Genomic DNA, 27,500 nt, shown 5'->3' on the forward strand with positions numbered 1-27,500 from the left:
GAAAACAGTGGTGGAAAGTAACTAAGTACATTTACTCAAGTACTGCAATTACTGCATTTTTTAGGTATTATTTTGTATTAATTTGTTAAAAGAAATATATAAATACATTTGAAAACGTGTGAAATGGGATATTCTGCATAATGAGTACTTTCTACTTTAGGTACTTTAAGTACATTTTAAGGCCAATACTTTCGTACTTTTACCTAAGTATATTTTTGATTCCAGACTTTTACTTGTAACAAGAGTATTTCTACATTGCGGTATTGATACTTTTACTTAAGTAAAACATGTGAGTACTTTTCCCACCACTGTCTTTTCCACCTGAGTGAGTGATACGAAGCCCCGCCCATCGGAGTTGTCCAGGGAGACAACTTTAACAAACTGAAGTAAAGACTTCACTCTGCAAGCTTCACCAAAACAGAGCAGCTCCGAGCAGAAAGAAACATTTATTTTCTCTCTCTATGTCTTTGGGGTTGTAGTATTGTTGTCACCCGCCGTTGGCTGCCTTTTAAAAAACAAGTTTCCAAGTCCTCACAGTGGAAGACAGAGGATAACTGGAGGATACAGGAGGCAATGTTGTTTCCTAAAACTGTTGGTGCTACACACTGAGTGGAACGAGGTAAGGAGAAAACACTGTCCTCATTGGTGTCATGGAATATACTGCAGTTGTTTTACACAATGAAGTTGAAATAATACATGGGAAACTTTAAACGAGAGACTATTATTTGATGTTTTCGCGTAGTAGTTGCCGGGGTGTTTCACCGCTGTTGGTGACCTATCGAATGACGTGACCGCCGTATGTATAGGGTAATTACTGTGTATGAAGCAAGGATGCTCTCTCAGCTACATGGTGTTTTAGATACATCTCAGGTGCATCGCATCCATCCAGTGGTGGGAAAAGTACTTAAATGTTTTACTTTAGTAAAAGTATCAACCCTGCAATGTAGAAATACTATGTTACAAGTAAAAGTCCGGAATAAAACATCAACATGTACTTAAAGTACTAAAAGTAGAAAGTACTCATTATGCAGAACGTCACATTTCACAACTTATCATATTATGTCTAAAATGTATACAAATCATTTGAAAATAGCAGATCTACAAGCTCACAATGCCTTGTGCGTCACATAGTGAGCAATTGTAGATAGGCTATTTTCAAATGGCTGAAGTGGTTACTGTATGTTTAGTAATAATAATCAAAATATACAAAGTAACTAGTAACTAAAGTTTTCAAATAATTGTAGTGGAGTAAAAGTTCAATATTTGCCTCTGAGATGTAGTGGAGTATAAAGTAAAAGTACTGAAAACTGGAAATACTCCTATAAAGTAGAAATACCTCAAAATTGTAAGTACAGTACTTGAGTAAATGTACTTGGTTACTTTACATCACTGCTCTCAGCTTACATTGTGTCTTACATGTGCATTGCATCACATGAATGCAGGGCCCAGGGAAATCCACATACATTTCATGTCAAAAAGCAAATTATAAGGCGGCAAGGCCTTTTCGGTCTTTTGTATCTGACCTGTACTGGGAAAACATGGCACCGTTGCCCATGAATGCCATCAGAATAATGTGACCTAAATAAACCTAAAAAATACCAAGTGAATATGTTCAGGTGACTTAACCACACTCACACAGTTGTGCAACAATAAAGCTCCAACAAACGACCTTTGGAGTCACATGATTATATAAGTAACCGTTTTCGGTGTGACAGCTTGGGTTGTTGTAGCTTGTGGCTGCTGCTGCTGCTGCAGTGACGTTGTGTTTGGGGTAAAGAAAGGCTACTGTGTGCATATACGTCTCAAGTTTCTGTGTGGGGTTTTGTGCCATTACAAAGACGGTGCCATCACACATGTATGCGTAAATGAACTGACATTAATCCATATTGATTTCACTTCTTGGCCCAATAAACACCCAGGGACTAGGCTGGTTTAAGGGTTGATGCTGACCCACTTTCTATATTTTGTGGATGCAGAAAAAAAGAAGTGAGATGAGAAATGTACAGTGCCAGTGAGACACTCAACACATGTGCACACACACTCTTTTTTGTTTGTTTATTTATTTATTTTGTACAATATTGTGTATGCTGGGCGACAGGATATTGACAAAACTTTGTGATATTTGACATGCATATAGGCTGTTATGATAAAGATATTTCACAATACATGCATATAATACATACACATGGTTCTTGATTGCATTAGCCCTGCATTTTCTATTATGCAGACCTGCAATTAACTATAGTAAACAAAAATGCATACTACATTGTGCAGTACTTGCTTGTTTGCTGTGAAAATAGCTCATCTACAAGCTCACAACACATCGTGCTGCAACGCATTGTGAGCCTCTAGATCTGCTGTTTTCGGTGCAACACAATGTGCAACTAAGTATAAATAAGCATTAACAATCCCCTGTGTTATTTGACATTAGCAGCAGAGTCACTATATAAGAGAGCATCATTGAAAGCTATGTTATGCAGCATTCCTCTGCTTCTGGAGTCAGAATGTGATGTAATTATATCACTTGTTGTGCTGTTATGGAGCAACATTAGTTAAGAGGTTTTTAGAGGACGGACACAGCTGAATAATGGGCATAGCGAGGCTCTCTGGTAATCAGAAGGTCCCAAAGTGTTCCTTAACCCCTAACTCTGTGCCCACTGCATGTCCTAATAGTTAGGTAAATGTGAAATCCTTGGCCCCCTCCTTTTCTCTGGAGCCGATCATACACGATCACAACGTGTCTAGCGCTGAGTATTAAAGTATTATTTTATCCAAAACAGATGTTCAGAACTAACAGTAGCAGTTAAAAAAAGTAAACTTAATTGATTGATTTGATTGGTACATGTTTTAATCCAGTAGTTGGCAGTGATGAAGTGGCAAATGTGTTTCATAGATTGACTTGAAAAAGACAACTGAACAGCAACTGAACGACGGATAGCTCTGTGAGAGAAACTATTGTGACAGCAGTAGAATTGCCTATTGTCATGTTCATAAAATAGCCTATTGTAAGGTTGCCATGCTGTGGGTCTGTGTCACGGTGTTAGTTGGAGTGGAGAATGTTTAGGCTCGGAGATTGTTGGCATTTTTCAATACTGATACGGGTTCCGATACCGGGTCTAAAACTTCTGTTTTGCCCTCATGGCTCTGAAGTGTAACATTAACACCCTAAGGGTTAGGGGTTCCATTCCCACTCAATTCCCACTGTAAAAATGTATGCTCTCATGGTAGTGGGTGGGGCTTTTGATAGAAGCATCCATGTCATGTTATCTTTATGGACATTGTTCGTCTCCAGAGAATGTAGGGCAGGTCAGTCCAGGCTGCCTCCCTCTGTGAGCTATTGGTAAGTGGCTGTGTCTTCTGTGTTATAATGACATGCAAACCAGATGGAAATGTAAAAGTGTCAGGACTGCAACTGTCCATTATTTTCTTAGTGATTATTCTAGCGTTAACTTTTTAAAGTAATTGAAAATAAGCTCGTGTTTTTCAACGAATCAATGTGGACATTTTTTTATCGATGTTTTTTGTAATCCTTTTGAAAAATGCTTGAATCCTTTTATCCTTTTATTTGTGAAATATATATATATATATATTTTTATCTTAAAAAATAATAATTAAACAAAATATAGGAAAGGAAAAAAGGGATAGTTACCTGCGGCCCATAAAAATTGATCCGCGACCCAAAAATGGGTCCCGACTCCGACTGTTTGGGCTATATAGGCTATATACAGGCACAGGCGCACATACTTTCTGTTTTAGAGTTATAACAGCTCATCATCTCGTCTCAAATGATTTGGGTTACCATGAGTGCACCTCTAGAGCGTAAGCTTAAGAAGCTTGATCGCCAACATTGGAAGCAACCCATCTCCACTCATACACATAAATATTTTATTCACAAACAAAGGGATTAGCGAGGCGGGACCACACAAGGTTTCCAAGCAAACAAAAGACTCATTAGGTCCTTTTCTCTCTCAGTGTCACTCCCGGTTAAGTTTAGGGCTCAGTTTGCGAGCCAGTCCCTAGCTCTGAAATATGTATTTAGCTCTAGCGCTGAGACAAAAATGAAAGAGGACTTGGCCTCCCATTTAGAATCACTGTAAATTACCATGAAGGATCCCGCCGGCTCCAGGCTTAACCCAGTCAATTTATCATGTGAGCACACCCCCTCATTTAATGATGGTGGAGGATATCTAATGTGGTGTCAGCCTTGTAATTACTGTGTATTTACTGCTGAATGAGAGCATTAGTGCAGGGAAATGCACCAGGTACCAATTCATGATCTTAGTGAGACTTCCACAGGAGGGGTTTGAGTTTTGTTGTCATGCCATGTGAGACTCGAATGCTGAATTCCCCTGCCGATATCCACAATAGAGACCTTAAATGAAGCTGTGTGACTATTGTCCACTGTCCGTTGTGTAGTTTACTGCCTGACTGTTTGTCTTGCGATGTCCTGATGTATACCAGTCCTGTTCAGTCATTTAAACCCACCATGTATGTTGTTGTCAGTCCTGGTTAATTGTTGATTGTTTAATGCCATGTGCCAAAGCAGTTTCCATGTGGGAACCACACACTTGACTATAGCGTTTCTGATTGTGGTTGTGAGTTAGAGGTTTGACAAGACTAGAAATTAATCTCCTTAGAGCAGCGGTTCTCAAACATTTTTGGCTTCAGTAGTAGTAAGTACCTCCTTTCCCTGATTTCTGAAACCAAGTATCCGACTAAAACATTTTTGCATGGAAAACTGCAATAGAAAACCACACAGTAGCTTGCATATGATACTGTGAATGAATGAACCCATCTCTTGAAGAATATAACATTATAAATAAGAAATGGAATGAAAGTTTTGCAATAAGTGCCTCCTGAGGCAAGAAAAAATCTCCGCCACCCATGTCAAGTTTGCTGACGACATGGTGGTGGTGGTGGTGGTGGTGGGTAGGCCGAGAGGGACTAGGTGGAGGAGATGGCGGAACTGTCTCTGTGGTGCCAAACAAACTGCCTCTCCTTGAACGTCGGTAAAACCAAGGAGATGATCATGGCCTGTCACAATTATTACATAATCGTCAATTCACAATTATCACAATTATTTGAGATAATCACAATTATATTTTGCATAATCATCAAAATCGTTTCCATGTTGAACATTTTTATAAAAAAGCATTTGTTTACATTTGTTTTAAGTATAAAATGTCAGTAATGTCTTTGTATAATCAAGTTATTTGTCATATCTACCCAATTTTTATGAAGCCTAAATGCCAAACAGAAATGTAATTGTATTCATATGTTTCTGTGTTCAACGACAAAAACACAATTAAGTCATTAATCGTCAACTTAAATTTGTAATCGTGACAGCCCTGGTGGAGAGAGTGGGCAGCTTCAAATACCTCGGTGTGAACGTCACAGAGGCCTGACCTGGAGTTTGCACCTGGGGTCTGGCAAAGAATGTGAGTCTAGCGCCTGTACCAGCATAGGCATTTAAAGAAATTCAGGGTGTCACAGAAAATCCTGAAGTCCCTCTACTCTGCTACCATCCTGAACATCCTGAAAGGGGGCATCACTGTTTGGCATGGAAACAGCCATTCTCGGTATCTGCGAGTTATTCAGAAGGTGGTGCATCTGGCTGAGGATACCATAGGGTGCCCCCTCCCACGCCTGCTCGATATGTACAAGAGCAGATGCTTGAGGAGAGCAAAAAGGATTTCAAAAGACAGGCAACATCCTTGGAACGGACTGTTAATGTGTGATGATGTGGCCTGCTATGTATTTGAGGACGTGTCTCATAGCCCAGGGCACAAGGCTCAGGAAGAGCTTCAAAAGTTGCGGCTGTCGAAACCATTAAGAATTAATGAATTAGTGTGCAGGCACTCGAAACTGTAGTTATTCCTGTACAGATTCCTGTACAGTCTATACGCACGCTTATGTGTATTTCATGTTTTACGGCTGCAACTATCGACTATTTTCTCTGCGATTATATTATTGATTACTTCGCTCCCCATCTAAAAAGCCGTATATACTTCGTTGACAGGGTTCCCACAGCCCTGGGCCTATCCTTGGCCCCCTCCTTTTCTCTGGAGCCGATCATACACGATCACAACGCGTCGTAACCCTACACGTTGTGATCAACTATCTTTTCTGAATGTTAGCCTATTACGACATGCCCAGATAGGGAAGCGAGGGTTCATGTGGTATTGTGGTTAGTGACACACCTGCCCTCAATCACCCTCCCTTCTCCCTTTTCTGTACGATACTGTTAGCCTACACTCACATCTCACCAAGGTTTCTGCTTGGGGATTCATTCTAGTTTAATGAAACAACGGATGACGGTTACATCACCTCCTGTGGATGTCCAGAAATATTACACAAGTCAGTCTTGAATTAGCTGTTTGTTAAGACTGGAATCAGAGGAATCCCCTTCAGCGCAAAACTCTTCCAAAACACCATCTGTGTCTAAATGTTGTCCACATGCTGGGAGTCACATGTTGAACGGTCTTGAGTGAATTAAGGCTCTTTGACACAAAAGCTGTCTGTAGCAGGGTGGTCTGCTGTGTGAGAAAGGCCTTGAGCAACACAGCCATGATAGCACTATACATATTCAAAGCAGAGCTGTTCTCTTTATAGTTGGAAAGCTCTGAGATATAGTATGCCATCGTGTAACCCAAAGGTCTCCAACAGCAGCCATATGTTAAGCCTAAGGTACCTTGAACAATACATCACACCGGATAAGATAATAACTAACTGGCAGAAGTTGTGCAATGTGTCACTAGGGTTCTCACGATCAGGAAATTGTAGTTGACAAATAAATGCCCTACAAATACAGATTACCTCCTTAGGGAGGTGTTTGGAATACGTCCAGCTGGAAGGAGACCACGTGGCAGACCAAAGGACCAGATGGGGGGATAGATTGATTGATTAAATATTTCATTAGACAGAAGTGCAAAACAGCACGAGTACAGTCAAACACTTGGTCTAAAAGGATAACAGGCCAGATATTGGAAGTGGGCCCCCAAATAATTGGCAAAACACAACATTTTTAATGATAGTATAGCATTGATATAAAAAAAAGAAAACATGATGGTATTTTTTTATTTAACCCATTGAGACCTGGAACTGTGTCATTTTTAGATTTGAGCTAAAAAGTATTATTTTACACTTTTTACACGTAGATCTGCTATTTTTGAAAAATCGTGAAAATGTGCGCAAATCTTTGAATATATATATTTTTAAAGCGAACATTTTTAACTCAAATCTTTGCTTCTGGGGGTCCCTGGAACAAAATATTTTGATGAATATTTTCAACAAAATATTTTGATGAATATTTTGAGTGAATTAAGGCTCTTTGACACAAAAGCTGTCTGTAGCAGGGTGGTCTGCTGTAGCCGCGGCCAAATACATAATTTTGGGGGTCCTTGACATGAAAAAGATTGAGCACCACTGATACAGAAACATACGTTTTTCAGAATACTGTTGGGATTTAGGAGACATGTAGAATCGGCTTCAGGTCTCAATGGGTTAAAACCTTGAAAATTGTCATTTTCATTGTGATAGCGACAATCAACAACTTTAAGTATACTTGCCGCTGCACAATAGATTGATTGATCATTCAAATAAACATGCTCTGACAAAATGCACGTGGCCCACCCACCTGACCACTTAACACCTGTTAAGTGGGCATGAGCCGTGAACGCTTTAGAGATTTTCAAGTGGGTCCTGTCCCAGAAAAGGTTTGGGAACCGCTGGACTCAACCAGACATCACAGAGCAATGCTCCGTGTGACCTCACTTCAGGCTGTCCTACTGAGATAAAGAGCAGCATGAGTAATGAGTTCTGAACCCTACCTCTTAACCCTTGCCTTCCTGCACACTAAAGTGCAGAAGGATAGGTCGCAACTTTTAATGCCAACGTAGCCAGGGATCAAAACACATAAATCAACCTAGATAGAGAAGACAGTGAGCAGCAGGGAACAGCGAAAGCTCTCTCTGCTGTACAGGACATCAGAGGCTGCTCTTGGGTCTGTATCCTGACATCGCAGCCTGCTCTGTCATCGTCTTCCTTTTCAGGTTATTTCACTTCTTGTTGTGGTTGAGCGAGTGCTACGGTACGTACCACACCAGCCGTTCCCAAATGGTGTGCCGACGAGGCACACTGGTCTGCCGCCCGTCAGACAAGTTTTGTGACACCATCAGTTCACATATTAATATTGCAATATATACAACTAACAAAAAAATATTTTTTAATGTATTTTAATTTATCATATCAGTACTTTGTGTACACACATTTCTTAATGCAGAGGGAAATTTGATACCCTAAAAATATATTTGAAACACTTTCAGCCTAACTTGCTTGTATGTAATTATTTGTTTTAATATACATATTTTTTCCCACCAATTTTTTAAACAAATGACTTCCTCCCATCTCTCACATCTCTGCATGCTTTAGTTTATACAAAGTAAAATGAGCATAAGAAAATAAAGGATGCAGGGAAATACAACCCTGAATACTACTACTATTTTTTTAAATTTCCGATCCTTCCAAAAGCATGGTTTTACGGTTTAACATTTAATTTACAGATATAGTTTAGCTAAACTTAATCTCATACAACATTTAACCCATTCAATCCGGGACGCATCTCTGTCATTTTAGATTTCTTTGGGGTGTTTTTTGAAAAATCGTGAACATTTGTGCAAATCTTTGAATATATATATTTTTTAAAGCTTTTCATATATTTGTAAAATATTTTGTTCCAGGGACCCCCAGAAGCAAAGATTGTAGTTACAAATGTTCGCTTTGAAAAATATATATTCAAAGATTTGCCCAAATGTTCACGATTTTTCAAAAATAGCAGATCTACAAGCTCATAGTATATCTGCTATTTTTGAATAGCCAAAGAAATCTAAAATGACAGAGATGCGTTCATTTGAATCAGGCACCGTTGCTTGGGGCAGTATACCGTACCTGAGTAAAAGGATATCTGGAGTTTATGCCAGAGCAGACATCTAACCTGTGGCCTACAGGCTCCTCCTCCCACCCTCCCCTCCCTCTCCCTCTCCTCTCTCTCAGTGACATCACAGCTTTGATCTGCCTCCTGTCTGTGTTAGCACAGGGCCATATTTAGCCCCCTGTAATCAGCAGCATGCTCGCTGCCCAGGATACCTGTGGCGCTTCATAAACACACCTGCTCCTTCCTTCAATGGACTGTCTTTTAATGAATTGTCATGTGGATTTGAGGGATCTCGAGCGGTCGATCACACTTTTGTAGGTAAGGTTTCGCTTGCTTGCTTTTGGTGCTTTAAAAAGATCAGTCACACTTGTGAGATGTTGACTGGCTTTGTTATGAGAATAAAGCTGCACAAAGTGATTCAGGAGCTTGTGATGGAACAGTTGTCACAGTTGTGGGTATGGTTTCGCTTCCATAAATAGATGCATTACTATCTGACTGTGACTTACCTACAGCATTTGTGAGAATTGCAAATACTTGGTAATGACATATTACATTTCTTTCCTTATATTTATGTATCATGGTGCAATTCTTAGTTCAGTCAAACATGCTGTTGAATGTAACTGGATTTGCAACATTGGATTTGTATTTAAATTAGATTTACATGTTTATATTTTATGCTGCTCTTATCCACAGTGACAAATACGCCCCACAAAATCATTTCTATTACTTATTCAACAAAATTGCAAACAAACAAACAAGTAAGGAGCACCTGGGTCGTAGCCATAGTAGAGACCAGACAATTATCCCAGGGGTCCTAAAGAAGTTCGACTTATTGTATTAAGTTCCATTAAATGTAATTTAATGTGGAACATTGTGGGATGTTTTGTACCTTGGTGTGGTTACTGGTAATTTTCCCCAGGGCAAAGTCTCAAGGCTATGCATTCACTGTGCTAAAGTATCGTAAATGCACCTTGCTAGCTCCTAGCAACACTGCCTAGTGCCTACTGTAATGACAAACACTCATTTATTATGGCTACCTGCATAACACCTTTTACCAAACATCCTAAGCAAGTCATCCATGGGAATTTATTGATTAGTTAATTTATTGACAAGTTAATAGTAATGTCAGATTTCAGTGACTGTCAGTCATTGATTTTAATAATTGGGCCTGTGTGTTTCTAAAGATTGTTTCTCTTTTCATTACATAGCATTAATATATAATATTACCTTTTCAATTTTACTGGTAGGCTTACTGACATTATAGATCATGTCCAAAGACCCTGCAGCACAACATACGGTATTGTACTACCTTAAACATAATCGGAAGCTGCGTATTCTCCATATGTATTTACATACAGTAGGAAACGTTCTTAGTGTTTGGTCACACAGAGCAAAAGAACAAAAGGCACCATATACTCTTATTTATATTATTGACATACTCTCTAAATGATGCCAAAGAATTCTAATTAGGCAACAGCTTTTGTTTAGTTTATTTAGATCAGCCAATTATTTGTAGCCCTGTTTTCTCCAAAGTCAGTCGTTATGCCAATTAATTCCTCCCACTGTTTGCTGTTACTACTGCTGCTGGCTCACCTGCCAGTGAGGATATAACACCTCCGTCCTTCCTTCACCAAACATGCGTGATTGTGTTCATATAGGAAGGCGCTCAGCAAGCCAGATGCATGTATGTGTTCCCGATTATTAGAATAATCGAAGAAGTAAATGGTAATTGCTAAGAAAACAGTCAATAGTTGCAGCCCTAATTCTAATACAGAGCTGTGTGGAGTCAGCAATGCAGTCAGCAATGCAGTGGGCAGCCATTAATCTGACCATGCTGGTGCTAACATTTATCAGGATCCTCCTGCTAAACCTCTTAGCTTCCATATGGGTCTAACAAGCACTTTCACTTTGTGCTTAGACAATGGAGGCATCACAAACCAGCACAGCTTAAGTATTGCATTAGTGCTGTTTACAGTAACACATCTGTAACGTTACCCAATCTTGTTAATATCCTGTATTACTAGCCCTATAGTAGCCATATTATTATACAGTGATTGTATTGAATGCTATGCTATACAGTAAAGTTTTAACTCCAAAATTGAATATCTCTCAACCAACTAGTTCTCTTTATAAATCCCAGTGGTTTCACAGAGAACAAAACATAACTTTTTCCAAAACAACTTCTCTTGCGAGTTGAGCGTGTTCCGTTGTGCTGTAAACAGTGGCTTCGTTTTGCTCTGTAGCACTGGTTGTTGTGCTATAACATACTCAGGCTGAGTCAGTATACAGGTCCACCCTGTAGGCTGGTTGGCACATATTGATTTATGTTAGGAAACTTTGTTCTTGAGTTTAAGGTCTGCCTTTAAATTGCGAAAGAGAGGAACACAATGTCAAAAACAAAACTGCCCACTCTTGATGTTTTTTTTCTTCTCCTTTTTTTTAAAAAGCCTTTTTCATCCAGGAAAAGTTAATTGCTGCAAGTATGTAATTTTATAACAATATACCTTTTCAGTACACACGTGCTTCTTATGATGACCAGAGCCAGGGCAGAGCACTGGTCAGTGGCTTGGGCCCTGATTGTCTCCTTGTCACTTGTGAAGTCTTTCACGTACAAAGAGTTTTGTAACAACGTGCAACGCAAGACGTTGCTTAGTTAGTGTCAGACCAAAAACAGAGGGAAGATTGTTTTGTTACCTCTGTGCTGATCCGGGATGAGCATTTTTTTGTTTTTTTTTGCAATCAAAATCTATATCAAATCTAATTATAGGGACAGCGTCTTGAGAAATACACTGAAACCTGCCCACTGACTCACTTTTAAAGGTGAATTGAAAGTGATATTTCTTTTTGTTAAATTAAGTATTAAATAGCTATTATATTCTGATAGTAACCATTGCTATAGAGTAGAGTGTTTGTTCAGTAACAGGGGTGTCCCCATCTCTACAGCTCTTTAGTGAACAGAAAATGCATTCCAGGTCAGGATACCAAGGACTGGCCCCAAAGACAAAAAAAGCATGACAGACATGAATTTACCAACCACATATATGTTACAGCCCAGCCAATCAGAGGCTAAAGGCCATGACACTGAGAGTGTCATTGACGTGAGCATCAAGTTCCATTTTCTCTCTCTCTCCGTTCTGCATGCACTCTGACTGGCAAACCTGAGTGCTTGAACTTGAACTTAACAGGGTAGGCTACTTTTGAACACAGACAACCTTATTATTTTTCATCATCTGTGCAGGCCTTTGTCTATTTAATTAAAAACTGACCTACTAACTGACTAAAAACGGACTCTCAATACTTTGCAGCCGGCTCGGCGATACGATTTTGAACTCTTGTGTTTTGGTGGTTCACTTGATGCCCTCGGTGTGGCTACGGTGTGGCTACAGCCGTTGTAAACAATGGGTTTGACGACGCGAGCATCTGACGGTTTCAGTGTCGGGGCCTTTACCTGACCTTTTCTCTGGCAAAACCTGGACGTGCTGACTTGTGATTCAGACCCTCTATCTCTGAAATCGATGATGACGTAAGATGGTGGGTCTGACCGACAGCTTCCATCGGTGCATGATCTTTCTAGGCTCACAGGAATACTCCTATTTGACCAGTGTTGGTGATCTAGGATGTGAAGCTTCTTCCATGAAAGGAAGGGAAATCAATTAAAATGAACAGTCACTGATTGACTCGTCATTAGCAGTATCCGTCACAAATATTACATTTTGATAAATAAACATTATGAGGATTATTTTGACGAATAATTTCCTCATACACTGGAGAAAGACACAGTCATCAAAATATATCTGCACCTATCTATACTATCATCTAGACGGACGGAACACTCTGCGTTCTTCCTTGGTGCGGTGGGAACAGAGAGGGAGGGAGGGAGAGAGAGAGGGGGTCTCGCTGTTGGGACCCAGAGCACAGATCAAGGCGGCAGGGGTCCCTGATTACAGCCTGTAACCCTGAGTGTCTCACCAGCACACAATACTATCAGGGACCCACAGGTATTTGGTTTCAGTGCAGGGGAGGGGTAATAACTGTCACCCAACACTAAGAAGACCTTTCATCCCTGCCCCGGCTCCTCTCTTCTCTTCTCCTCTCATGTCAGCCATTCTGTTTATAGGTGTGTGTGTGTGTGTGTGTGTGTGTGTGTGTGTGTGTGTGTGTGTGTGTGTGTGTGTGTGTGTGTGTGTGTGTGTGTGTGTGTGTGTGTGTGTGTGTGTGTGTGTGTGTGTGTGTGTGTGTGTGTGTGTGTGTGTGTGTGTGTGTGCGCATGCGCATGCGTGTGTGTGTATGTATGCGTGCAGAGACTGGCTGCTTTGTGCTGGCTTTCGGGAGGGGGGTATGGTGGCGTCACCAACTCGTGCGTCACTCGTATGTCCCGGGGAGACAATAATAAAGCTGGTTTGATTAAATCAAACAGCCATGACTATCTTAAAAGGCAGATCTACGTCAGTGGTTGTTGACCAGTGGGTTGCTACCTGAGTAGTAGGTGATGAGATGTCATTATGGCATCCCAGAGCAAGATCATGGAAGAATTTCTTAATTTATTGTTAGTTTCTGCTGTCATGGTCAATGCAGACCAACACACATCGGTTTTGAGGTCATTGTGGCAGAATATAGAAAACGAGATGAGAGACGAGAGACATTATTATTACCATTAATTATGAATTTGTAACACCATGAGACACAGTTCAAGAACAGCATAAGGGAAAACATATTCCAGTTCATATTTACAAAATAAGTAAAGTTCCTAGGAGAATCCTTAAATATTCTATTTTACTTAGGCTAATTGCTGTGGGGGTTTGCTCTGCTCTCTGGCATTCTTGCAGCAGTGGGTTGGTTAAACATTGATTAACCATTAGGAGAAATCACTCTGGGAGGTTAGACAAACTAAGTGGTGACCTCCTGACAGCCAATCACATGTGATTTAACATGACCACCACAGCCAATCAGGCATGACTTATAACTAACATGGCTCCTCCCAGGAGAGCTGAGACTGAGCTGTGGCTCCGCCCTGTTGACCCCATGGATTGACTCTTGGTTGAGAGAGTCAGCGGGTTTGTCTTCTGTGCTCACTTACATGTTGTGGGCTGACAATCACAGCCCCCCCCCCTCATCTAACTAGGTCTATGTTTTTAGACTTTTGGCATGCTAAGTTTTGACCATTTGTAGCTATAATCTAAACTGTGGCCAGTATACTGTGTTTACTTGGAGCTTTAAGGAAGGCCTGTGGGCTATAACGTCAACCATTAATGGTTGATATATGCTATTGCATATGGAATGTATGTGCAACACCTTTTCCCTCCTTTTTAAGTCCCCGTAGAAAACAGTAGAAAACTGTATATTATGTATTGTCAGACACAGTCTGATAGTGGATGATAATGTGAACAGAAACCAGGCCTTGCTTTAGGGACAGAATCATCTTCCTCTTCATGTCTCCAGTCCTCAGTTCCTGTATTCTTAATGTAATCATCCATTGTATATACTTTATAACAGTAACAATGAACTTTATTTTGTATAACCCTTTTTTATGCTGTTTACAAAGCAGTGTAACACCCAAAACAACAGCACATGGCATAACCCTAAAACGTATTTAAAAAAACAAAAAAAACAACAATACATTATCATACCATGTTATACAATTATTCTATGGATTTTGGAATATTCTGTAATATCTGTGTTGTGAAAGTGTTGTTATGACATCTGGGAGCTCAGAGGTCCTTACAGCCTTGGCTTTGGGCTTGCCAACTCTCCCTCTCTAGCAGGTCATACTCATCCACCTTGTGCAGCACAGTTTTATCCAAAGCATTTAATATTACCATGTGGGCAGTTTTAGAATGGAGCACTTCAGCCACAAACCCTCATACTGTTAGCCACTTGCAATGTGTGGCATCACGACTAGTTGCAAGCTTGTAGATCTGCTAGTTTTGAAAATATTAGAAAATGTTTCCCCCCTCGGTCGACAACTTGGCGTGGTGGAGACCTGCGCTCCTGCTTTTAGTTGCATATTGTTGTTTCTCTCTTCTAGAGAGTGTGTTAATGGTTAGAATTCACTAGGCTAGCCTTTATCGTTATCAATATCAATCAGATTCAATCTACCCCTACAGCATGTTTATTGGCATGAGCTAATGTTTAGCACTGGAATACATTTTTAGGAAGTTGTCTAAAAGTATTTGTACTTGTTTGGAAAATGCATTTACCTGATTTTGCTTTTAACATTCATTGATTTTTGCTGCCCTATTTACAATTATGACCTTTCCCATTGTCATCATTTTGGCAGCAGAATGTGAAAGAGAGGGAGGGAAAGAGGGTTGGCAGGCAGGCAGGCAGACAGACAGACAGACAGACAGACAGACAGACAGACAGACAGACAGACAGACAGAGGGTGAAACAGACAGATAAAGAAAGGGTGAAACAGAGAAAGACACACATACAGTACAGACCTTCATTGATCCTAAGGGCAATGAAGTTGTCATAGCAGCACCGCAGTAACGATAAAACAAACAGGTATGGGTAGAGAACAAGAGCACAGAATAAATAGTTGAGTAACACTAATTAAAATAGGATAACAATTTAAAAGACAATTTAAAAGACAACACCATCCGACCTGGCCCTCTGTGCCTGAGCTAGTCAGGTCAGGTGTGCATAACGTATAAGCCATCCTACCGAAATCGAGGCAGGTATCAATGTGCATTCTATCATCAATAATAACGCCATGTTAAATAGACTTAAAGACCTAAATATTGATCTGAACAGACTCAACAGAGACACACAGAAAGAGAAACACACAAATTGCCTAATTTATTATTAGGTTCAGCTGTCATGGTCAATGCAGACCAACACACATCGGTTATGACGTCATTGTGGAAGAAGAAAAAGAAACAAGATACATTATTATTATTATTACTACTATTAATTATGATTTATTTTTAACACCATGAGACACAGTTCAAGAACAGCATAACAGAAAACATATTTCAGTTCATATTTACAAAATAAGCAAAGTTCCTAGGAGAATTGTTAAATATTCTATTTTACTTAGGCTAATTGCTGTGGGGTTTTGTTCTGCGCTCTGGCATTCTTGCAGCAGTGGGTTGGTTAGCCCATTAAGACCGGGAACGCATCTGTGTAACCACTTTAACCATTATTTTATATTTTGGCTATTCAAAAATAGCAGATATACAAGCTCATAGCTCATAAAAACAAACAAAACACAGGACACAGAAGATGGGAGGAAAAAGACAGACTGAGAGAGAGAATAACCAATTAAGAGCTGGCTGAGAGTGTTCAGTGTTCCACCTTGACCAGGTGATGATGGAATGGAACAAGCGGAACAAACCCAACATAGCCCTTCCCTTCTCTGAGTCTTTAGCTCCATCTCGGGTGTCAGCATTGAGCTATGCTATTGGATGACACCATAGTCTCTATTGTGTGTGTGTGTGTGTGTGTGTGTGTGTGTGTGTGTGTGTGTGTGTGTGTGTGTGTGTGTGTGTGTGTGTGTGTGTGTGTGTGTGTGTGTGTGTGTGTGTGTGTGTGTGTGTGTGTGTGTGTGTGTGTGTGTGTGTGTGTGTGTGTGTGTGTGTGTCCTTGACTGTAGCACTAGCACAGCAGACACATGAAAGCATGGGCAGGGGTATCTGTTGTCTCAGAGGTCAATTAATGATCAATGGGAGGTTTGACCCAGAAGCTGTGTAGCAAGAAAGCAGATAAAAACGGATAGCCATGTCCTAACAACCACTGAACAGAAACTACTTAATGTGTGTATTTTTAACGGTCACAGGTCATGACCGTGTGACCGTGTTAATTCAACTCTGACAGCAGAGTTTTTACAAATGGATTAATGAACACTGAGGATTTTACTGTGTAAGGAATAGAATTTTAATCATTCAAATTATACCTTGTAATTTATGACCTTTTACGACTAAATTAAACCTCTGTACCAGTAATGGATTTGGCAGAACAGCCGAGCCGATATATGCAGATTTGTTCTCTCCGTTTCACACTCCTCAGACTCTTTGGTTCTATTAGGACAGCATCCCCATCATGACACGTCACATCATGTGCCCTATTTAATCTTTCAGGCGAGCCTTTATCTTGCAGCCTGTGCAACACACCTATGTAGTTAGCTTTCCAACAGCAAAACAATGCAGTCCACTCGCATTTACATTTTAATGGTAAATGGTGCATTTATATAGCACCATTAGCAGTTGTCATTATAGTTGTTACTATTGTTGTTGTTATTGTCCAAACCCTCTCTCCCTGTTCCTTTCCCTCTCTTTTCCTCCGGGGGATCTCTTTTTGCTCAGGACAGGGATTGGCATAAAAATAAAATTGTGGGGGGGCGGGGGGCAGAGGATGCTCCTACCAATTGACTTGAATCAAGTGAAGCAATTGAATTGCTACAAGCTCACAACGCGTGGCAAAGCAATGCGTTGTGAGGTTGTATATCAGCTATTTTATATAATGACATGCCAAATTATTTTCCACAATCGATTATTTCATTCCAATCAATATATATATTTCTAATAATCAATTACATTGATTAGTTTTATTAACTAATGTACCCGTACAACCCACCACTAGAACACTGGAAATATACATTTTTATATTGCCAATTCATTTTTGGTTTATGCACATTCCCAGTCTATGGTTGGTGGTTTTCCAAATAAAGGGAAAGAGAGACGTAATAATTGTTTGTTAGATATGCTATTAGTCATACTTGCACGTTGTCACTAGACTATTGCTTACACCCACTCACATCAGGAACATAATGTCCACGAGCAACGGTTTTCGCCCAATACTTCTCAGTGCTGACGGAAGATGTCTTTAGTGCATGCCTGGAACTTGGACAAATGCACTCAATGAGTACTTGTTGGCAGAGTGCACCAGTTAACTGTCCTCAAACTAGAGGCCTAAAGGTCAATTTATGCTTTCAGCGACAAGTGCAGGGTTTCCTGCAGGATAAACCCTAATCTAGGTAGGTGCTACTGAGGGGGGCGCACATGCCTGTGTTCGCTGGGGCTGCACAATATTGAAAGAAATGTCGTACCTCAATATTTATGGCAAATAACACAATAGCTATATAATATGACTACGCACACACTTATTTAATATTTTAAGTGTAGCAACAGTGAAAGCTGTTCTGAAAAACTAAGCCTAGCCCTAGACTGAAATGGCGGAATCCCTGAAGTGTCGAACTACGCGTCGCACTACGTGTCTCACAGTGAGCATACTGTCTGCGACTTGCCGACAGTGTCTCCACAAAATGGAAGTGAATGTAGTCTTGTGCACCTCTGGTAACGGAGCTTACTTCTTCTTCCCAACCAATCAGATGACGCAACATTTTATATAGGCATCTGCGAACATTCGTTTTTCAAGAGCGATGCAACATTCTTGGCATTTTGATCTCACATTCGTTGTGTGACGTGTCGCTTGACACACGTTCGACACACACACGCAGAACATTAATCGAAGTGTCTAAAAGCCCCGCTAGCGGACCATATAGGCATGGATGCTGCTCCTTACACCCGACTGACTGAGCTGATTGACATTGCTATCCTTATAGAGCCCCATGCTCTTATTAGTGGGACAATAAAGGAGAAAAAAAGAACATTTTGTTATTAGTGCCAGAATTGGGTGGACTGAAGGATTATTGATATTGCAAGCAAAAGCTTTTACAACAAAATAAAGTACCTTTTTGAAAACTGCAAGTGCATTTAAAACTGACAAATACATTTTGGCATGTGGGTGGTGTTAAATGAAAGGTCAGGTCATGGGGTCATTCAAGTGGGTAGGGTTCATCATCTTGAACTTTAATGTGTAAAGTACGTTTCATGGCAATCCTCCCATTAGATATTGAGATAAGTTGAGTGCAAGTGGAATCTTTGGCCTGCGGTGATGCTAGAGCAAAGGCCATGCGGGGAAGAACTGCAACAGAGTGCACTGCCCAGTCTCCTTTATTTAGTTGATATAGAAGAGTATTCTAGCTAAAGGATGCTTGAGGAGGAATGGAATGCAAACCTTTTTTGTGTGTAATCTCTTTGAGGAGATATTGGCCCTGCTTCCATTCATCATAGAGTCCGGTTTGTTGGCGTTACTCTCCAGGGGTTTAGCCTGTATTCTCTCTCCTCTGTGTTCCTCTATTCTCCTCGGTCATTTACACTGACAATTTTCCTTTGTCCTTATGTTCTCTGGCTCTACGACAAGCCCCTTTTTGGGCCACAGCCTCAGCGGTCAGTGGTACATTAATCACACAAACCCCCAGAGCAAGACAGCAAATGCACCCACAGCCCGGGAACTAATGAGTTCAGCAGAAAACACAATGCAGAGTCAATGGCGATTCAATAAAAGTGCTGAACCGCAGCCACCAAAACAAATTCACCTTTCTCTATTTCTTTATTTTTTTCCCCCAAATCCAAATATTTTCCTACTTTTCTGCCCAATAAATAAACTGAGCAACGGCATTAGGCGGATCAGGTAAGGGGATAAAGCTAGGAACTCTAATAATACTCTCAGCTGTAATCCTCTTGCCTTAAGTGCACTTGGCTGCTCAGAGCTGCTTCCTGCAAACACACTGTGAGTGACAGCACACTGACTAATACAGCCTCATATGCAGTTCTCTAACATTTAGTCATGTTACACAGAGTGACTAATGTGGCGACAATAGAGGACATTTTCATGTATTGACTCAATGTTTTTAGGTATGCTCCAAAGGTGAGATCTTTATATAACTAATCATTATTAGCTTAGCTTGCTGTTGGTCTAAAATCCCCTCTTAATGTTGCTTTCATATTTTCTATGGTTACAGTCTCAAATGTGGTGCTTATAATCTTCATTAAGTCTTGTATTATTCTGGGGCATTTAGCCGAAGGTCCTATTCACCAGCTCAGTGGTCTTGCGGTTAGAGTGTCCACCCTGAGATTGGGAGGTCAGGGTTCAATCCCCGACTGAGTCATACAAAAGACTATAAAAATGGGACCCAATGCCTCCCACCCTTGATTCTGAATGTCAGCATCAAGGGTGGGGTTGGGAGTAAATCCCTGTTACACTACCATCATGTCCAGTGGGTGTACTTGTGCATCAAGCTGCCTCATGTTAAGGGAGATGCACTCCTGGCCTATGGGCCACGTGGCTTGGGAACCATTTGTTCCCAAAGCTTCTTACTCTTCCCTTTTATTTATTCACAGTGTCTGAATAGTACAGAAAATGTGGTTCAGCATTTACTGAAGGACACCTTGACTGGACACACATTGACTGTTGCAGGTATTGAATATTTGACCTTGCATCTTCTTTTGCAAGACAGTCACTCTAACCAAATCAATGCCACCTCCAACCTTTTCCAGCCAAACCTTATAATTACGGTATATTTCATACACAGAAAATCTCAATACAGAATATGTTTTATTAGGGATATAGTGTTAGGATCAGGAGTCGTACTAGGTTTGGGCAAGCAGCGATCAATCAGGATGGGATCATTTTTATGTTAATAACACAGATAAAACAGAATAAGCCTATGCAATATATCAATACCAAATTTGATGGTATTTGGTGATTTTCAGTCTTTATGTTTTGACTTGGTGAATCAGCAGCAGATGACAACACACCCACAGGAAACCGTTTCGGCATTGATTGTGACATCACAGGATGTACTGTAAATATTACTACATGGGCTTGAATTAGAGTTGAGGGCTGTGCCTCTAAAATTGCAACATCCTTCCAAAACTTCCTCTTGGGTGTGTCGTACAAAGTCCACTACTCAAGAGACTGTGTCTCCTTCAAATGTAGACTTCCTCCCACCTGTTTGTTACCCCAGTAGAATTGTCTATAATGAGTCCATGGTTACTTGATTTCTGAATGATACCTCACTGTTGGCTCTGCAACAATGTGACTTACAATAAGTTCAATTACACATGTAGAATTTCCACATGTAGATCAGAATCTGAATGATTGATTATTAAGTATGTTTGCACTCACAAGGGATTTGTTGGAGAGGTTGGTGCATTACACTGTAATAGAATAATAGTATAGATAGAGTATAGAATTGTCATCCGTTTTTTGTCTGGAGACTCCCGTCCAGGACTTACAAACAAATGTAAGCATTTCTGACTGTTCTATTATATTTTCAGGGCTTTAACAATCAGCACTTGGCAGACAGGAACTGAACAACAAAATGTACTTTATATTTAAGGTCTAAATGGGTTATGGGATTTAGTGGATACTGTTATACAGTGAGTTACAATGACTAGCAGGTAGCAGTTTCAGTGCCTTGGTTGTTGATACACATTGTGGTGAATATTCAGTGACACAGGGTGCACTGTTTAAATACCAGGGCACTGTTGGTTGCTCAAGGCCACAGTGGTCAGGTCAAGTTAACCACAGACCCAACCTGCATCACCTCTCTGTGTTGGCAACCAAGAGAACCGTAATCACTTTCAACCTGGTGTTCCTATTTTGTATAATGTCGTTATACAGTAGTAGATGAAGGTTTTTAATAATACAAAATTTGTAATACAAATAAAAATAAATTGAACAAATAGTGACAATAGCAGATCTACAAGCCATGTGAATATCTGGCTTAAAACTTCCCAATATCTTCTGCGTCTCAAGGTCACCCTCAAAGGGGGTCAAAGCCCGGACTATGCGGGTGGAGTATGTACAATGTTTATGTCCTGCTCACCATAGAATGAAATGATTGAGGGTCTTATATATCTCTACTGTATATTTGTTTTCCCCTCTGAGAGCAATGCAGCAAGTCAAATTATGTGAACATACTTGGCCAATAAACACATTCTGATTCTGATTAAAAATCAGCAAATTTGAATCCATGAATCCACGCATTTCCATTGACGAAGCATTAGCAGATTCCGCCCCATAGGTAAAATAAAAGTGCGGTGTTCCCTAAAATTCTCTGTGACTCTCAAAGACATCACCGGGTAGGTAAACTGTAGAAATAAAGTCATTTCATGGGTGAAGTTGAAGTACTCCTTTAAGTCTTCATTATGGAAGAAAATGCAGTTGAATTGCTCTTTAAACAGACCTTTCCCACTCTGAGGCTGAAAGTGATAAAGATACAGGGCTGTTAGGCACGTCGAAGTGCACAACCAGAATAAATAGAGCTACAGCTGAGAGATGTGTGGGGGGTGGCGGTAGCTTGGAGGTTAGAAAAGTCAAGTCAATTGTATTATCATGCTAAATCACAACAAGTTGTCTCTAGACACTTTACATACAGTATAGAGCAGAGACCTGACATTGTCCGAGTGGTCAACAAACAGTAAAATACTGGTTGTACTGGCCTGGGAAGCTTCTAGTGGCCAATAATAAAATATTGTGGTTGTATTGGGAAGGTCCTTGTGACCAACAGTAAAAGACTGTGGTTGTACTTGGGCAACTCTTTGAGGTCAACATTGTTGGGACTAACGTGTTACAGTAATACATGTTTTGTGCACAAAAATAGATGAAGCAAGAAAATGAATGCATAAAAATGCAGTATAGTAAAGTAACGCCCTTACTTTTTGAGAGTTGCTATTAGTTACTATTTTAAAGTAACTTTGCTCAACACTGGTGGTCCACAGTAAAAGACTGTGGTTAGACTGGGCAACTCCTGTGGTCAGTCAGCAGTGAAAGACTGTGGTTAAACTGGGCAGCTACTACTTGCAAATAGTAGAATACTGTGGTTGTACTGGGCAGCTCCCAGTTGTGAGTGTGTGTGTAACTATATGTGAAGTGTTGCTGTAAAACCGCATTCATGCTCAGTTGAGATTCCTTGCTTAAATGAAAGGATAACACCTCTCTCCAGGATAAAAACGTACTCACAAGTCAGTATATGAGTGAATGAATGAATGAATGAGTGAGACACAGTGGTGGAAAAAGTACTCAAATGTTTTACTTAAGTAAAAGCATCAATACTGCAATGCAGAAATACTCTGTTACAAGTAAAAGTCCGGTATTCAAAATGTACTTGCGTAAAAGTACAAAAGTATCATAAAAAATTACTTAAAGTACCAAAAGTAAAAGTACTCATTATGCAGAATGTCCCATTTCTCAAGTGTTCAAAATGTATAAAAATCTTTTGAAAATAGCAGATCTACAAGTTCACAACGCGTCGCTAAGCAACGCGTTGTGAGCTTGTAGATCGTCTATTTTCAAATATCCATAGGGAGTACATAGGGATAAAGTGCTTAATGCATGTTTTGTAATAATAAAAAATAAAAAAATCTACAAAGTAACTACTGTAGTAACTAAAGTTTTCAAATAATTGTGGTGGAGTAAAAAATACAATATTTGTGGAGTAGAAGTAAAAGTACTGAATACTCCAGTAAAGTAAAAAATCCTCAAATATGTAATTAAGTACAGTACTGTATTATCCACTCAGTGTGTGTGTGTGTGTGTGTGTGTGTGTGTGTGTGTGTGTGTGTGTGTGTGTGTGCGTGCGTGCGTGCGTGCGTGCGTGCGTGCGTGCGTGCGTGCGTGCGAGAGACATATTCTGGTCACTCAGTATAGTTTACAGATCATGGTACTAACCACCTCTGTTGATTTAGCCTACACTTTGAGTTCAACGTGTTAAGGCATCCACACAATATCCTGCCAGCCAGCATTCATCCATACAAACAGACGTACGACTGTAGCATGAATGGAGAGCTAAACTGGGATTACTGCACCTTCAAAAGTCATTAATCCTTATGTCTCCTTATCTTTCTACAACACACACACACACACACACACACCGCTACCCCACCATGCACAAAAGCATATAGACCCATAGACACTTACTGTACCATCACTACTACAGTGACTCCGCACACCACTACAGGCCCCAAAATGCACACAGACACACACAGCAGCTGGTTAGTTTAGGTTATTCAGACAGTTGCTATAGGTTCTACATATGTCTTCCTGCTATCCTAGTTAGGCTGTAGCATTTTTCTTCTTATTAACGTGACCAGTGACCACGTACCCTGTTGTTTGTTGACTAGGGTTCACGCCACTTCGATCCGCTCTTGCACTTTGTAAGTGGCTCTGGATAAGAGTGGCCGCTAAATACCTTAATTAACTGTAATAATCCAGATAAGATAAATCCCCAAGGAGAACTTCAAGTCAAGTTATAGTTATACCCATGGAAAGAAAGTAGGAAAAAGTGGAATCATTAAACTAAAAAAAGTAGAACATATCGGCATATCATAATGTATGTCTGCCATTCAACCCATGCTGTAAACAGGAAGTAGCATCATTGCAAAGGATGGCTATGAGAAGGAAACTGTTAAGCTGCTGGGTAGTTGTGGTGCCTGTTTCATAACAGGTATAGCACATGTGTGTCTGTGTGTGCGTGTGCGTGTGCGTGTGCGTGTGTGCGTGCGCGTACGCGTGCGTGTGAGATCACCAGTGTTGTCGACAACTCAACACTTTCACAATTTATAGTTAATCTTACAATGACTAAGCAGGAACAGGTTCAGTGCCTTGCTTAAAAAAACATTCATTTTATAACCCAGTGCTTTCATTACAAGGGCTACTTTATGTTTAATATCAAGTAACCTTTTTAAATTACCGGCCATTAGGCAGAATCTATCTATATATACAATTTGAATCCTGCGCCATGTCGGTTGTCTGTATGTATGTATGTAGCCAGTGTGACGTAATCTGACATCACGCCAGTGTGACGTAATCTGACATCACGATGAGACGGTCGTCCCGAATCTATATATATACAATTTGAATCCTGCGCACGACAGCATGACATCACGCATGACATCACATCCTACCTATAAATTCTAGGATGCCGTCAGATCGCACCAGTTCGACGGCTTCCATAGTGGGTTTTGGTCATTGGAGAGGTGATGCACGTCACCTCTTTCTGAAGTGGGTACTTTCAAAGCCTGCCGTGGATTTAGGAGAGCACAAAACTCTCTCTCACACTGTGAGGTGCCTGTAAGGTGGCACTGCAAAGTGAACGACGCGTCACAATAGACGTTCGGGCCGCGTAGCGGCCCGAACTTCTAGTAAGAATACAAATAAAATGTCCTAGGTGTGGTATAACGTCCCGTACCTTTCTATCATCGGTAACTACTACTAGCCTGGTAAACCCTCCCTCCGGAAATCTCATTTGTAATGTATTTCAGGAGTGAGTCTGGCATGATCGCCCATTCTGCAATTTTGGCTTCAGCCAGTGCATTTTTACCACCTCCAGACTAATGTGACGCAACGGGACGTTTGAGACGGCCATGCCCAAAATAGGTTGCCTTATTCGGATACATGCGTGTCACTGCCCGCCCCTGCCGGTTCTCTGAATTTTTATTTTTAAATAGGCCTGTCATGATTAATTTACCACATATGAAGTTAAACAACTAAATTCTATCCAAACGATATCTTAAAAGTAAATTCCATGCCTCAAAATAGAAGTTTGAGAGCGTTTTGAAGTTGAAAAGAGAGTAGAAAACACTGCGGTCAAAAAAGATGGCTGCCGTTCGTTTTTGGTCGGCTGCATTCAGTCTGCACTCGGTTCCATTCGGGCTCACTTGAACTCGCCACCTGATTGGCCAACTTTCGCTGTTAATCACAGAACGATGAGCGACAACGCTGATAGGCTCGTCCATTTGGAGAACGGGCTAGAAACGCCCAGACAAGCCTTCAGGCCAGACTCCTTCCTGAAATCAAATGGAAATGAGATTTTCTGGAGGGAGGGGCTTTACCAGGCTAAACTACTACCACTCTAACAAATATATCACCTGTTCAATAATACACATTACTGTAAAAAGAAAAATACATTTTCTATTGTGGATTTAGGAGAGCACAAAACTCTCTCTCACACTGTGAGGTGCCTGTAAGGTGGCACTGCAAAGTGAACGACGCGTCACGCTAGACGTTCGGGCCGCGTAGCGGCCCGAACTTCTAGTAAGAATACAAATAAAATGTCCTAGGTGTGGTATAACGTCCCGTACCTTTCTATCATCGGTAACTACTACTAGCCTGGTAAACCCTCCCTCCGGAAATCTCATTTGTAATGTATTTCAGGAGTGAGTCTGGCATGATCGCCCATTCTGCAATTTTGGCTGTGGGCGAGAGTAATACCGTTGACTGACAACCCCTTCAGCCAATCAGCAGTGTTCCCCTTCAGCCAGTGCATTTTTACCACCTCCAGACTAATGTGACGCAATGGGACGTTTGAGACGGCCATGCCCAAAATAGGTTGCCTTATTCGGATACATGCGTGTCACTGCCCGCCCCTGCCGGTTCTCTGAATTTTTATTTTTAAATAGGCTCTGTCATGATTAATTTACCACATATGAAGTTAAACAACTAAATTCTATCCAAACGATATCTTAAAAGTAAATTCCATGCCTCAAAATAGAAGTTTGAGAGCGTTTTGAAGTTGAAAAGAGAGTAGAAAACACTGCGGTCAAAAAAGATGGCTGCCGTTCGTTTTTGGTCGGCTGCATTCAGTCTGCACTCGGTTCCATTCGGGCTCACTTGAACTCGCCACCTGATTGGCCAACTTTCGCTGTTAATCACAGAACGATGAGCGACAACGCTGATAGGCTCGTCCATTTGGAGAACGGGCTAGAAACGCCCAGACAAGCCTTCAGGCCAGACTCCTTCCTGAAATCAAATGGAAATTAGATTTTCTGGAGGGAGGGGCTTTACCAGGCTAAACTACTACCACTCTAACAAATATATCACCTGTTCAATAATACACATTACTGTAAAAAGAAAAATACATTTTCTATTTGTGTTTGTACCATAATCATTTTACATTTCACTAACTTGGTTGATGATACTGTAACGTTCTTAGCCTATATGCTAGTTACATGATAATAAACCATCCAACACAGCCTAATGGATGTGTGCAGTTTTACCTCGCCTTATAGCAACATGAGTGTTAATGTCCCTAATGTTGCTCTCTTTTTCTCCTGACAGTGTCCAGGGACATGAAACTTCATCCACAACAAGCTCCGTTGTATGTGAGTATCAATTTAAGTTGATGTAGCTGTTTGCTTGGTTAACAACTCGTGAGTTTCCCTTCAACCTTGACCAGTCAACCAGGGTTGGATAACCCATTTTGTGTGTATTTTGAAACACATTTATTTTTTATATAGGTTACATTACCCTGGGTCTCCTTACAGTCAATGGTCCGCATCCCGGGCCGTCATGAAGCATTAAAAAAGTGATGATGAGGCATATGGGAGGCGGGGGGTTTGGGGCGCAGGGTTAAAGTAATGATGAAGGAAGAAGTGGTGATGATTCATGGGGCCCAAGGCTACGTGGGTGTTGATGTCTTCAACAGTATTATGTTTTAACCCATTAAGACCTGAGGCTGTTTCTACAAAATGTCTTCTAAATCCTAACAGTTTTCTGAAAAAGCCATGTTATATATCAGTGGTGCTAAAAACTTTTTCATGTCAAGGACCCCCAAAATTATATGTATTTTGCCGCTGACCCCCATCTCAAAATATTTTGTTCCAGGGACCCCCAGAAGCAAAGATTTGAGTAAAAAATATTAGCTTAAAAAAAGTATATTCAAAGATTTACACAAATCTTAATTTTTCAAAAATAGCAGATCTACAAGCTCGCAGGGCAGCTC

The 27,500-nt window shown here is 40.6% G+C and overlaps 1 protein-coding gene across 1 annotated transcript in view; it reads left to right on the top strand.

The window, feature by feature from the left end:
• Positions 1-377: 377 nt before the first annotated feature.
• Positions 378-27,500, top strand: part of LOC311043858 (A-kinase anchor protein 13) — a gene marked incomplete at its 3' end in the record, with an annotated part of 66,569 nt that continues 39,446 nt past the window's right edge. The window contains exons 1-2 of the mRNA XM_084055240.1: positions 378-619; positions 26,837-26,880. Coding sequence (XP_083911366.1) covers positions 26,848-26,880 — 33 coding nt within the window. The 5' untranslated portion in view covers positions 378-619; positions 26,837-26,847. The remainder of the gene's footprint in view (positions 620-26,836; positions 26,881-27,500) is intronic.

Source organism: Gymnoscopelus microlampas (assembly GCF_963454915.1).
Source record: "Gymnoscopelus microlampas genome assembly, chromosome: 1".
Taxonomy (NCBI): Eukaryota; Metazoa; Chordata; class Actinopteri; order Myctophiformes; family Myctophidae; genus Gymnoscopelus; species Gymnoscopelus microlampas.